We start from the raw sequence: 14,788 nt of genomic DNA on the forward strand, positions 1-14,788 counted from the left end.
GGAGAGAGTGGCGTGCAAGTGGAGAACATCGTTGTGCAGTTGGCGAATGAGTATACTCATTACATGCTTTTACCTTTTATCTGTTTGTGAGTTTAAATTTGTTGGATCTACCATTTTTTATTAAATTGTATTTTTTCATGTTGCACTAGGATCGGGCGCTTTCTTTTCTTGTTGTTCACAGATTTCTGGGAGGTCGTTGGTCCTTGCGGAGAGCAGCCAGATCCTAATCCATGGACTTTTTTTCTATTTTCATTTTTTATTTTTGACATTTTTCATTTTGTCATTATTATTTATATCTGTGTGTTTATCATAAACACATTGTTTATCCATTAAACGGTATTTTGGTAGCAACATATTTAATATGTATAGCTCTCAAATTGGCATAGCATGGTAGTCAGTAGCTATCAATATCTAGCTATTTTAATACATATATGTAATTTTTAATTTTGTGTATTTTTATAATACAATAGTGTGTAGTTAATCAGCCATCATAGGTTCACATCATTTTATGGCATTTCAATACTGCTGACGTTAGATTAGTACTTTTTAAATTAGATTTCCAGTGTCAGATTCACACCTGAGGAGCGCAGTCTTTTTCTGTATATATATATATATTAAGAAGCTACCTATTTCCCTGTGCCCTACCAGTGTAAGTCCTGTTAGATACAGGCAGTGGATGGGTTAATTCCTCCAGAAGGCCTAGTGTGCTGTTGCAGCCTTAAATGCAGTGAGTGTATCCAAGGGCGGGCCTAGCAACAGCCAAAGTGTCAGCCTGGGGGAGGTACTGGCTGGGTCATATGTGCAGATGTGACACCTGTCAGTATCAGACCTGCCCTGTTATTGGAAAGGGTTACAAGCCCAACCCCAGGGTATAAATACTGGCTCTCTCTCAAAAGTGGGTGTGTCTCTTTCCTCCCCTGTGGAGTGAGCAACAACTTCCCGGCTCCCATAAGGGAATGCAGGAGGAGCACCATGCAGGAGGAAACTTAGAGGGGCCTCAAGCCTTGAAGTGACCTTTCAAGGGGAACAAGAAAAGGGATGTACCTGCTGTAAGATCTTAACCAATGCAATAAATACCATGGAATCATATGCAAGTGTGATTCACTGTCTTGGGCTAAAAAAAAGGTGTCAGTCTGAACCATCCTACTATCCCAGAGGATCCTCACTGACTGGAGGCGCTGCAACCATGAACAAAGGTACCCTGTAAACCTGTCCTGATGATCCCCACACCATCGCGGAAGTGCTGAGCCCTCCTGTTACCTCACAGGTGTGCACCATCTTACATCAAAGACACTATTAGCAGACCAGATCTCACTTAGGTCATGCTTATAGTGCCGGTGACGTCGCCTGAAAACAAATGCATTGTCACCACCGCGTGCGTTTATAGTAAGCTCGACGGCAATAAAGCAACGGGTGACGCGATTTTTGGAAGCCGGGAATATTTGATTTTTCAGGGGCTGTCGCCTCATGTGACAGCCCCTGGACCAATCAATGGCATGGCCGCCCGCGACGCCACCGCAAAGCGAAATACAACTTTCGCTAGCTGCGACGGCGACGGGGAACGTCACGCCGCCGTCGCGGGCACTATACGTGCGGCCTTAGGGTGGAGGTAAAGGGGCTACACACACATATAAATATATATATATATTAGCGCCAATTTTTGAAAAAGAAATAATCACCAAATAAGATAAGAATGTGTTTTTATTTATAAATTGTTATATGAAGTTGTTGTGATATTATATTACTGAAGTAATTATAGGTTTATATATATATATATATATGTATTTATGTATTATATATCTTCTATTATATAGCCTCAGATTCAGCGCTGGGGAGCTCTCCTATTGGTGATCTAGTTAGTATTTAGATCCCAATTGGTCATTTGTTGTCAGGCAGCCTTGATTGGTTTGACTTCTACTACCTAGCAACGTCAGAGTACTTCAGACGTTGCTATCCGACGCTACCCACAATCCTCTGATGAAGTTGCCGTGAGCGACGAAATGCGTAAGGACCCCCTTGATCACACCACTACCCATTACGTAGCGACGAGATCGAGGCCGGAGCATGCCGGGAATACTAATCAGGCTGGAAGCAGTGAGCTCTTCCCCTAACAGCAAGGCATTTTATACCATCGAGACGTGTATGCTGTTCATCTGGAGAGCCATTCAGCATTTCTTCTACGGAGGATTTTCCACTTCTTGGCGGTGATATAGTCACAAATCGCTTGCTTTAATTTTATATACTGTGAGTGTACATTTTCCCCACCCTTGTCCATACTTCCCCCTTATTGCATTACTTGTTACACTATGGGGTTGCGCATATATATATATATATATGTAGAGGTATCAGTACCGTGTTACCCGAGCTTCAATAATCAAAAAATAAATAGATGATACCGTTCTGTGGCTAACGAAATGCTTTTATTTGTGCGAGCTTTCGAGATACACTGATCTCTTCTTCCGGCGATGTTACAATGAATGAAGCAAGGATAACTTAAAAACAGTGTCTCTTGGAATGTTATCTGTGCTTGTCCTTCCCCCGGTGTAGATGTGTTTTATGGCTAGAGGTGTCAAAGGGTAACTGAAAGCAAGTGAAGAAAGAGTGTGTATGTGTATCAGTGGGAATAAAAATGAATGGAGAGCCCACAGTATAAACAGTGCTCTACACAAGGTGTGTGTGGAGTGAGAGTGATATAAATGGTGTGGGTGGGTGTGGAAATGTGAGAGTTTGTAGCACAACTAAAAGTGTGTGTGGATACTATGTGGTCCCTATTGGTGTATATGGATGGAAAAATAAGGAGTATTAGTATGTGTGAGAGACAGCTGTGTGTGCATACTATAGCACAGTATGTACAGACATGGCCTTTAGCGCTCATGGGAAGAGAGTTCGCTAGTGTCAGTAATGACTCATAAAATTTCGATCTCTGTTTAGGCCACTGCTAAGTGTCCTGAACAGTTGCATAAATTTGTATTCATGCAACCGTCTCTCTTTCGGGGTTTTAAGATTATCTTTGAGTATGGCAACCCTCAGATCGTTCATCTTATGGCCAGAGTCAGAGAAATGTTCGCCAACAGGACTGTCTCTTGTTCCGCGTGTGATGCTGTGGCGATGCAGGTTCATTCTCTTGTTTAGCCCCTGTCCTGTCTCACCTATGTAGTAGCAGCCCCCTGGGCATTTCATGCATATGATGAGGTACACGACATTGCTGGAGGAACAGGTGAACCCTCCTCTGATTTTGTATTCCCGATTCTTGTGTGGTATTTGTATTGTGTCCGCTGTGTAGAGCATTGCGCAGGTTTTGCATCTTGGGTCCTGGCATGGTTTTGTCCCGCATTCAGTTGTACTGCTGAATACTTTACTCCTCACCATAATATTCTTGAGATTATGGGGTTGTCTGTATGATAATAAGGGTGCTTCAGGGAAGACCTGTTGCAGTCTTGTATCTTCCTGGAGGATGGGTTGTAGTTTCCTGGCGATCTTGCGTAGGGCTCCTAGGTGTGGGTTATATGTGACCACCAAAGGAACCCTGTCGCTTGTCTCCTTCTGTTTGTATTCAAGGAGATCACTTCTTGGTATTCTGGTGGCTTTGTGAATTTGCTGGTCTACAATTCTGTGGTTATATCCACGGTTTATAAAGTCTGATCTCAAGGCTTTAATCCGCTGGTCTCTGTCTGCTGTGTCGGAGCATATCCGGTTGTATCGTATGGCTTGACTGTAGATGGTTGCATATTTGGTGTGTGTCGGGTGGAAGCTGTTGTCCCTCAAATAGCTGGCTCTGTCTGTAGGTTTGCGGTATACAGAAGTCTGTAGTTGGTTGTTCTTTATAGTAATGGTGGTGTCTAGAAAATGTAATGCAAATGTATGCTGGGTGATAATGGGGAAAGGCGGGGTTGCAGACCTGCCTAAGACATGCAGATGAGCATACAGTTATATTTGCATAACAACAAGAAAGAAAAAAGTGAGAAGCGCAGACAGTGGGGGTTGTGATTAAACTAAAATTCTTTACCAAGACTGTCTATCGGGTAATTCCCGTTTTCAATCCCCTGGAGACTGATCAACTGGTACCGCACATCCATTCCATCAGCACTACTTTTAAATTACTATTTATGTATTGATTTCACATTGTTGTCCTAGAGGGGTTTTTCCTGTGACTAGTTTATTTAATAAAGAATTTTAGTTTAATCACAACCCCCACTGTCTGCGCTTCTCACTTTTTTCTTTCTTGTTGTTACGCCCACACTAGGGACTGGGGGTTCACTATTATCAGAAGCTGCACCCACCATCGGGTTGTGATTACTTTAATTCCATTTATATTTTAGTTAACATCAGCAAACACTCATTTGCACCGGACTGGTTCATGTCACATGCCTTTTTTGTTTTTGTGATTTTTTCTCTTTTATTTTGCTCCAGTGCCCATATTCAAATAACAACCCATTCGGCGCTTTTATACTTTTTTTGTTTTTTTCTTGTTAGTTATATTTGCATATTTGCTTTCCTGTGGAGGGTTTTTGTCACTTTTTTTACTCACCATAACTTAACTCAGTATTATGTATATATATATATATATATATATATATATATATATATATATATATATATATATATATGTCATGGTATGGAGATTTGCACTCATGGTTTGGTTAGAAGACAGATGCTTGTCCCATATGCAGAATATAGACGTGTGGTAACCAGGGGATCCTGATGACCAAAGAAGACAGCACACCGCAAAGAAGATATCAAAAAAGTGTATTATGACACACAGGGCCGCCAACGTTTCAGTCCTCGCAAAGGGACCTTCCTTAGGGCAGCCCTGTGTTTCATAATACACTTTTTTGATATCTTCTTTGCGGTGTGCTGTCTTCTTTGGTCATCAGGATCCATATTGATCCAGGCGCGAGTGCTACAGGCATCATCATTACGGGACTTCTTTCTTGGACTAATCCACAGCACACCTGCCTTGGGAATCTGCTGGGACGGTGCTCCTTTGTCAACGGAGCCTGGGACGGCCCCAAGAGTCTGCAGCTTGACCGGATGGTGTATACCAGCCCTGGGAATCTGCTGTGACGTTGCTCCCTCACCAACGGAGCCTGGGACTGCCCCAAGAGTCTACAGTTAAACCGGATGGTGGTGATTATATATATCACATATGCTTGATTTTATTGCATTTTTGTAAGTGCGTTTTTTACCCCCCCTCTCTCCCCCTTCCCCCTCATTAAAACTTTTATACGCTATGGGCGTGCGCTCTCTCCTCTTTTTTTCTTTTTAGATATCTTGTGGACGTGGTTGGTCCATACTGAGAGCTGCCGGAGACCCTGCATACCAGCACCTATATCATTCATTGGACTATTTGAGGACTGGTTTATCCTTTTTTGCTTTTTTTACATATTGTTGTTCATGTCCATGTGGGCCTGATTTATTGTTTTAGGTCCACATAATTCCATGTTATATATATATTGCTTATGTAATTGAGGGATTTATTAATATTTACATCAATATTGCCACAGCATATATATATCATTTGTGTATGTTCCTTAGAGGCGCAGCTTTTTTCTTTGTTGTTTATATATATATATATATATATATATATATATATATATATATATATATATATATATATATATATATATATATATATATATATATATAGTGTTCGACAAACCTATACATTTGCTCGCCCCGGGCGAGTGGATTTAACATTGTGGTGAGCTCCTATTGGCCCAATCAGCACACGTTTGGTACTAGGTAGCGAGTAGATTTTTTTGTGTTTCGAGTAGATTTTTTGGTGATTTGTCAACATATATATATATATATATATAGCAGCAAGCATACAAGCATAAGCTTATAGGGGACCATGTCAAATGTTTTTGAAGCAAAAGGTGGCACTGTGTGCTCATTTGATGCATGTCATTTCCCAGAATCCCCTGCTGCAGTGGAAGCACTGTATGCTGGGTGATAATGGTGAAAGGCAGGGTTGCAGACCTGTCTTAAAGCTGCAGTTCAGTCAATATCCTGCATGTGTGTTTTTTTTAATAAATCAGTTCTGTAGTAAGAAAAAATACTTTTAGCATTTTCTGTTTTTATAAAAACAACTTTGAGAGACCAATTTTCTTGTATTCTATTTTAACAGCCATTTGCTACGGCACTGCCCCTTCATGTCCTGTCACAAGCCCTGGCACACCCCTTTGTCAGCCCTGCCCTCCCTCTAGCACATGTCAGTGCTGGATTGCTCATGAATATTCATGAGCTTCCACTGACAGACAAGCAGATTATAAACAAATCCCAGCTTTTAATATGTCACCAAATTTCGACCTATCAATACATGGAGAACGAATTGACCTGCAGCTATACAGTTCTTTAGGTAATTAGAGATTGCACACATGAAACTATTGAAGTAAAAAAAAAAAAAGACTGAACTGCAGCTTAATTTTAAGACATGCAGATCGTTGAAAGTGCAGTTCAATTTTTATTGACATTTTACAATAAAATGAAAGTGCTTAACCATGTAATAATCATAACATTCGATCACTAATTCAAGATGTGTTTAATAGTCCCAGTGACAGCTTCTTGTGACCTTGGGAAGGTCACTTTACCTCCCTGTGCCTCAGGAACCAAAATTATACTGTAAGCTCCTCAGGACAGGGACTCATTGTGCTTGTAAAAGTGTATGTACGGCGCTGTGTACAGTGTCAGTGCCATATAAGAAAGTATTATTAAATTGTACTTCTGTACAGCCCAACATGCAATTTACATTACACAGGCAACAATAAAATTGCATTAATAGTGCTCTAAAAAATGTGAAATAATTTGACATTAACATATCTGATTAGGTTACTATCAAGGGCCATCAAAGTAACAATCTAATAATGATATATGCCATAAAATATAGTCTCTTTCTCTGGCTTATTAGTACTGTAGCTGGCTACCATTTTTCATGAATACAATACTTCTGACTTGAATAAAAAGTCAAGAGTATAAGGCTAATTCTACATCAGTAGAAGAGGCTAGGGGACATTTTTGGCAGAAAAGCTCCACAGACTTCAATAGCTATTTTCGGATTAAAACGGCCCCAATAGCCTCTTCAGAGTACTGTATCTAGAATTGAACCTTATGGCCCTGATGCCTCCAGTAATGCGGCATCTTACAGTATATGCACTAACTCATCAAAGGACCCAGGGCACATGATTTACCCCAAAAATGGCGATCAGAGCAGATCTTTAGCTACTTTAAGCTAATTCATTGCATGTGTTGTACTTTAAAGAAGCTGGTTTGCCTCCTCTGCAAGTGAGCAAATGGGGAGTGGATTCTAGAGTGTGTAGCCTAGTCCCCTTGGGCTACTAATTCTCTGGCCCCTCTAGCACTGTAAATCCCAGTAAGGAGTAGGCAGTGTTGGGAGCAAATCCTGCAGGGCCTGGTTATATTGTTATATGTGCGTTACCTAATAAAGTTCAGGAGTAGCCTGGTATTACAAGGGGGGCGGGCCTATGACTGACAGGAGGCTGGCTTACAAGCCACTCCCCAGGGAAGGAGGGGTTTCCCTCTAGAGGTTAGAGCAGTGGTCTCGAAACTTTTCAGTACGAGGGACACATCTTATATTCTACACATTTTCGCAGGCCAAAGACAAAAAATATTTTTATAATTTGTATATATTTATATTTTTTATAAATAAATGAATATGTTTTATTTGGAGGTAATCAGCATATGATTCAGAACAAAAGAGAAATGTGACAATTACAAAGAAAACATGCTGTGCTTACACTGGGAAATGATATAGAATGAGCACAAATATATATATTTCAAGTTGCTGCGGGCCAGATAAAATCTTATGGGTGGTCTTATGTGGCCCCCGGGCCCTAGTTTGGAGACCCCTGGGTTAGAGTAAGGGTTCTGAGAGTTGGTTCTGTGCTGCCCTCGCTGCTATGAGGACGCAGAAGTAAGTCTCTCTGGAACAGGAGTGGGCTGAGGCCTAACAGGTTAGGGATGTTAGAGGGTAAAGTATTCTGAGGAGGGGTGCTCAGGGCCTCAAGCCTTAAGGGAATGGAACCTGTAATATCTATGATGTACCCTATAAATCTCAGTTATACCCTCTCTGGTGTGATGTCTCGAGTGTGAATACCAAGATGAGTTGCCTATGAGGTTCATCCTGGCTGCACCAGGATCCTCCTGGGCTGCGCTGACCGAAGAACCATCCCTGATAGCCTGTCCTGATGTCTCCCTATACCGCAGCGGAGATCTCAGGCCTTCTGTTCTACCTCACACGTATGCACCAGAATAGACAGGTGCTATATGATCTCATTTAGGGTGGGGGAAAAGGTGCTACAAGTGGTTAGGGGAGCAACATTATCAAAGGATGTATCAGAATTTGCACCATATGCCCCATTCAAAGCTAGGGCTTAGGCTGAGGCCCCGCTGCACGCGCCCGCACTGCATCCAGGCGGCGCGTGTACGGCGCTTCACCGCTATCTGCGGTCCGTAGGGAGCATTTTCAGGCGCGGGAGGGCATGGCCAAAACGGGTCGGAGGGGGCGCGGCCATGACACATGACCAATGCGGGGGGCAGTGTGCTGGGGAGGAAGTGTGTGTGTGTTAAATAGCAGCCCTCCTGAATGCTGTGTGTGCCTCCTCTCCACAGCATGGGTGTGCAATCGCAGCCCTGCTCAATACAGTACTGGGTGTGTAATTGCACCCTCTCCTGAACACTGTTAATAACCTCCAGTATATTGTCTGTGTGTAGTTGCAACTCCCCCTGCAAAATGTGTGTGTGTTTGTGTGTGTGGGGGGGGGGGCTAGCACTAGCTGGCTTATCAATGGCTTATGGGATCCAGTCTGTGATTGGCTCCCTCGCGCAGCACGTGACGCGTCGTCGCACAGGAACATAACGCTGTTGTATCCCCTGCTGGCTGACGCGTCACAGCGCGTAGTGAGCCATGCAGTGAGGAGGGACTGGGGCCAACTCGGGAGGAAGTCAGGAGCAGGTGAGTGGCGCGTATGCAGCCGCGCACGCCGTCGGATGCAGCGGGACCTCAACCTCAGGCTGTGTTTGCTCCTTGTGGCCTTGGGCAAGTCACTGAATCTCCCTGTGCCTCATGCACCCAAAAATAGATTGTAAATCTACAGGGCAGGGACCCGTGCCTGCAAAATTCAATGTACAGGCAGTCCTCGGTTATCCGACACAATGCGTTACTCAAAATGGCGTTGTAAGGCGAAACGTTGTAAAGCGAAACACGTTTTCCCATAGGAACACTGTTTAAATGAAAGGTTCCGTTCCTGAAGGCATTTTTAACACTTTAATTAAGCAGACAGAACCACACTGTGATGTGACTTTTAGGCCTATATAAACCCAGTCAGAACAGCTAGTCTGCTTGCAGCCCATATCCAAGTGGCCCATTATAAGTGGCATGTCTACTGAACAACTGAAGTTTAAAGGAAGTTCAAAAGAAGTGAGGAAGAAGTGGACACCCCATCTGGCCCTGATTCCTCCATTTGAACTACGCTGGAAAGGAGGTTATCATCAATACCAGACTGCATCATTACTGCTGTGTGCTGCCTTTACCATTTATATTTGCTGTAACTTCACTTCTTCTCAAATGATGCACTTCTTTCTACCAGCCTCAGTATGTCTCAAACTCTATTCATATATCTCCATCTCTCCTTCCTTCCCCACTTCTCAGTTCACATTAACTCCTTTCTTACCTGCGTCCTCTGACACCACACAGCTATATCCCCTGCACTAAAAAACACCCCTACAAATCCTCCTCACACATCCTCTTTCTATCCATGCTTCTCCTCCTTGCTTCTGGGGATATCTCTCCCAATCCTGGTCCCTGTCTTATTTCTACTTGCTCTCGTCCTCGCCTCCCACATGCAACTTCTACTCCTTCTGGTTTCAACCCCTCCAACCTCATACCCATCCCCTGCCACCCTCCCTCCTCTCTCCCATTCTCCTGTGCTCTTTGGAACGCACGCTCTCTTTCTAACAAGTTCCTCTCTGTACATGACTTCTTTCTCTCTCACTCCCTGCTTCTCTTTGCTATAACTGAGACCTGGCTCACTCAGTCTGACTCTGCTCTGGAAGCTGCCCTCTCCTATGGTGGCCTTTCCTTCTCCCACACTCCGCGCCATGATGGCAGGGGTGGAGGCGTGGGGCTCCTGCTCTCCTCTGTCTGCCATTACCGAACCCTTCCTATTCCCCCCTCTCTTGCTTTTCCCTCCTTTGAGGCTCACACTGTCCAGATCTTCTCTCCTCTCCCTGTTCATGTGGCGGTCATCTATCGCCCACCTACCTCTACTCATCCCCCTTCTGCCTTTCTCTCTCACTTTGAATCCTGGCTCTCTTTCTTTCTCTCCTCAGACTCCCCTGTTCTTCTCCTTGGGGACTTCAATTGCCACATTGATGACCCCTCTCTCTCTTGGGCTTCCCGCTTTCTTTCTCTTACCTCTTCTTTTGGCCTTCAACAGTGGACTGCAGCCAGCACCCACAAGGATGGCCACTAGTTAGACCTGGTTTTCAATAAAAACTTCTCTCTCTCTGATTTCTCCATTTCCCCTTTTTCTCTCTCTGACCATCATCTCATCTCATTCTCTTTATCTCGCTTCTCCCCTTCTCCACCTCCATCTACCCCCCGGTTCTGCAGAAACCTGCGCTCTATTCACTTACCTGACTTTGAGTCCACTTTACGCTCCTCCCTCTCCTCTCTCAGCTCTGCTACAGACCCTGACAACCTGGTCAGAAAGTACAACTCTGTCTTGTCCTCGTCTCTTGATCTACATGCCCCGCTTTCTCTCTGCCGCCCTCGCCCTTCTAACCCTAGACCCTGGCTAAATTCCCACACGCGCATGCTGCGTTCCTCCACTCGTTCCTCTGAACGCCTCTGGAGGAAGTCTCACACTCTACAAGCCTACTTTTCTGCACTAATCAACATGCACAAGTCTAACCCACGCCGACTGTTCTCTGTCTTTGATACTCTACTCAAACCACCCTCAGCTGCCTCTCCTTCCTCCATCTCCGCTCAGGACTTTGCTGACTATTTTAAGGAAAAGGTGGAATCCATACGGCAGAACATCCCCTCTGTTTCTTCCCCCCATCCTACACCTCTTCCTAACTCTCCTCCTGCCTTCCTTGACTCTTTTTCCACTGTCTCAGAGAAGGATGTGTCGCTGTTGATCGCCTCTTCTCCCTCTACCACTTGCCCTCTTGACCCCATTCCCTCCCATCTCCTAAAACCTCTAGCTCCTACTGTACTATAATCCCTACGCTTACACACATTTTTAACTCCTCCCTCTGCTCTGGAACCTTTCCATCCTCCTTCAAACATGCAACAGTAATACCATTACTCAAAAACAGCAAGCTTGACCCTACCTGTCTTTCTAACTATCGACCTGTCTCCCTCCTGCCTTTTGCCTCTAAACTCCTTGACCGTCTTGTATTCTCTCGCTTGCTCCATTTTCTCAACACCTATTCTCTCCTAGACCCTCTACAATCTGGCTTCCGCACTGCTCACTCCACCAAAACAGCCCTCACTAAAATAACTGACGACCTCCATGCTGCCAAAGACAGAGGTCATTACACTCTGCTCATATTACTCGACCTCTCTGCAGCATTTGACACAGTGGACCACCCTCTTCTCCTCCACATTCTCCATACTCTAGGTATTCGGAACAAAGCTCTATCCTGGATCTCATCCTACCTCTCCCATCGTACTTTTAGTGTCTCTTCTGCTAACACCTCCTCCTCCTCTATTGATCTCTCTGTGGGGGTACCCCAGGGCTCTGTCCTGGGACCTCTTCTCTTTTCTCTGTACACACTCTCTCTAGGTGACCTAATAACATCTTTTGGGTTTAATTATCACCTCTATGCCGACGACACACAAATATACTTTTCAACACCTGACCTTACACCTGCTGTACAAACAAAAGTTTCTGAATGTCTCTCTGCTATATCATCCTGGATGGCCCTCCGACGCCTTAAACTCAACATGGCTAAAACAGAGCTCCTCATACTTCCTCCCAAACCTGGCCCTACTACCTCCTTCCACATTACTGTTGGAACTACAATCATTCACCCAGTAGCCCAAGCACGCTGCCTAGGGGTCACACTCGACTCCTCTCTCACATTCGCCCCTCACATTCAAAACATTTCTAAAACTTGTCGCTTTTTCCTCCGCAATATAACTAAGATACGCCCTTTCCTCTGTTGTTCGACTGCTAAAACTCTGACTCAGGCCCTCATTCTCTCCCGTCTTGATTACTGTAAACTCCTGCTGTCCGGCCTTCCTGCCTCTCACCTGTCTCCCCTACAATTTATCCTAAATGCTGCTGCCAGAATCACTCTACTCTTTCCTAGATCTGTCTCAGCATCTCCCCTCCTGAAATCCCTCTCCTGGCTTCCGATCAAATCCCGCATCTCAAACTCCATTCTTCTCCTCACTTTTAAAGCTTTACATTCTTCTGCCCCTACTTACATCTCATCCCTAATTTCTCGCTATGCACCATCCAGACTCTTGCGTTCTTCTCAAGGATGTCTTCTTTCTACCCCCTTTGTATCTAAAGCCCTCTCCCTCCTTAAACCTTTTTCACTGACTGCCCCACACCTCTGGAATGCCCTTCCCCTCAGTACCCGACTAGCACCCTCTCTATCCACCTTTAAGACCCACCTTAAGACACACTTGCTTAAAGAAGCATATGAATAGCACTGTGGATATTCTGAACACATGATACATAAAGATTGGCCCCCTGCAGACGCACTTACCAGAACTCCCTCCTACTGTCTTTGTACGTTCTACCTACCTACCAATTAAACTGTAAGCTCCTCGGGGCAGGGACTCCTCTTCCGAAATGTTACTTTTATGTCTAAAGCACTTATTCCCATGATCTGTTATTTATATTATCTGTTATTTATTTGATTACCACATGTATTACTACTGTGAAGCGCTATGTACACTAATGGCGCTATATAAATAAAGACATACAATACAATACAACACTAAAATACACCAAATATTTTACGCAGGCAATAAGATATGCAGCACACAAATAAATTATATAGTGTATATACTGTATACTGTATTATATATATATATAATAACATAATAAATAATATATTATATAGTATAATATAATATTATATAGTATAATATTATATATATACGCTCTTACGACGCTTTGCAACGTTGTTTATGTGAATGTGTATATATTTACACACATACACAACGTTGCAAAGCGTCATAAGAGCGTTGGATAAGCCATTTTGGCGTTGTAAAAATGAATATAGGTATGCATTGCATAGCGTTGGATAAGCCATTCGTTGTAAAGCGAAGCGTTGTAAAACGAGGACTGCCTGTACAATGCTGCGTACACTATCAGTGCTATACAATAAAAAAAATGTAAACAACATTTCTGCAATGCATTACTGAGTTTTCCAAAACCATTATCAAATTTTATCACGATAAATGATATAGATCAGGGGTGCGCAAACTGGGGGGGCACATAATTTCTGTGGGGGGTGCGACACTTACAGACGCCCCGCACGCTTAAATTAAATGCCGGGGGAGCGCACGAGGCAGGCCTCTGTAAGTGGTTTCTGGCAACACCATCGCCATGGCAATGCGATGTCACATGACCTCGTGTTCCCGGAGAAAAGGTTATTGGGGGACGCAGACAAAAAAAAGTTTGTGCACCCCTGATATAGACTATATTCAATAGAAATTTAAAAAAAATGGGAATGTACTCTTATATTAGTAAAAAAAAATTGCCTTGCTACATATAGAGCAGATTTATATATTTTTTGCCCCCGAATTGCTCCATCTTTTTCACCCTTCAGCTTTACCCTTCGCAGAGCAATGACACAATGTGGATAGACCCACGTGCCACCCTGAGACCCTCAAGGATCAGGCTTGAGTTCAGGGTGAGTGTGTGCTTGGTGTGTCCCCGCCCCTTTCTACCTGCGGGGAAGTGCTCGGCCCCGAGCAGCAGCACAGTGAGCAGCAGGAGCAGAGCTCGTGGCGGTGACCGCAGGAGGCGGGGGCTCCCGGGCACCGACTCCATCCGCCCGGTCCTCAGTGCCTCCCAATACATCGCCATGACCCGAACACTGCTGCCTGCGGGTGGGGTGGCCGCGGACGTCATAGATTCCAGGCTTCTGTGAGGTCACGGTGGCGCGTGACGTCACGAGGTTGCGGGGAGCGGGGGGGTAGAGGGGAGCCTGGCACCAACAGGCAAATGAGATGCGGGGATACCACTGGCGATGAAGGGCTCAAAGAAAGAGAAGAGGGTCTTGAATAATCTACGCGGGGGAAGAGCTGCTCATGTCCATTAAGAAATTAATATAAAGTATTCATGTTCTGGGGACCATGTTCATTCGGATTGAAATATTTAAAGGGCTGAAAGCAATGGGTTGTGGAGGCTCAGAACTGGAAAAAATAAACACATTGTAATGGTAAAGTACTGTGGGATTTTTTTTCAGTGATTCTCTATTGATGTCTATGTCTGGCAGTCAATGGTCAAATTGGCTTAAAACAAGTTGTGGTGCTAAGAGCCTGTGACATCTACAGTACCATTGGACCAATTACTTAAACTAAATAAGCAATGTAATTCATCATTGGTGTTGATCCATTTACCACTGTTGGTGCTTAATGTTAACAGCGGATGCAGACGATCATAAAGTAATGTTCAGAATTAACTCAACATTGAGGCAATGAAATGGAAATAGCTCTCAACCAATCGGTCCCTAACCCTATGGGGATTTCTGGTTTTCAGGAGGGGGCTCTATTGAAGTCTTTGTGGCATTGCCAAAC

At 44.1% G+C, this 14,788-nt stretch overlaps 1 protein-coding gene across 1 annotated transcript in view; it reads right to left on the bottom strand.

The window, feature by feature from the left end:
- Positions 1 to 14,133, bottom strand: part of ZPBP (zona pellucida binding protein) — a 229,959-nt gene extending 215,826 nt beyond the window's left edge. Inside the window, exon 1 of the mRNA XM_075586462.1 lies at positions 13,937 to 14,133. Within this exon, the coding sequence (XP_075442577.1) occupies positions 13,937 to 14,120 (184 nt within the window). The 5' untranslated portion in view covers positions 14,121 to 14,133. The remainder of the gene's footprint in view (positions 1 to 13,936) is intronic.
- Between the last annotated feature and the right edge of the window lie 655 nt (positions 14,134 to 14,788).

This window comes from Ascaphus truei, chromosome 2, assembly GCF_040206685.1.
Source record: "Ascaphus truei isolate aAscTru1 chromosome 2, aAscTru1.hap1, whole genome shotgun sequence".
Taxonomy (NCBI): Eukaryota; Metazoa; Chordata; class Amphibia; order Anura; family Ascaphidae; genus Ascaphus; species Ascaphus truei.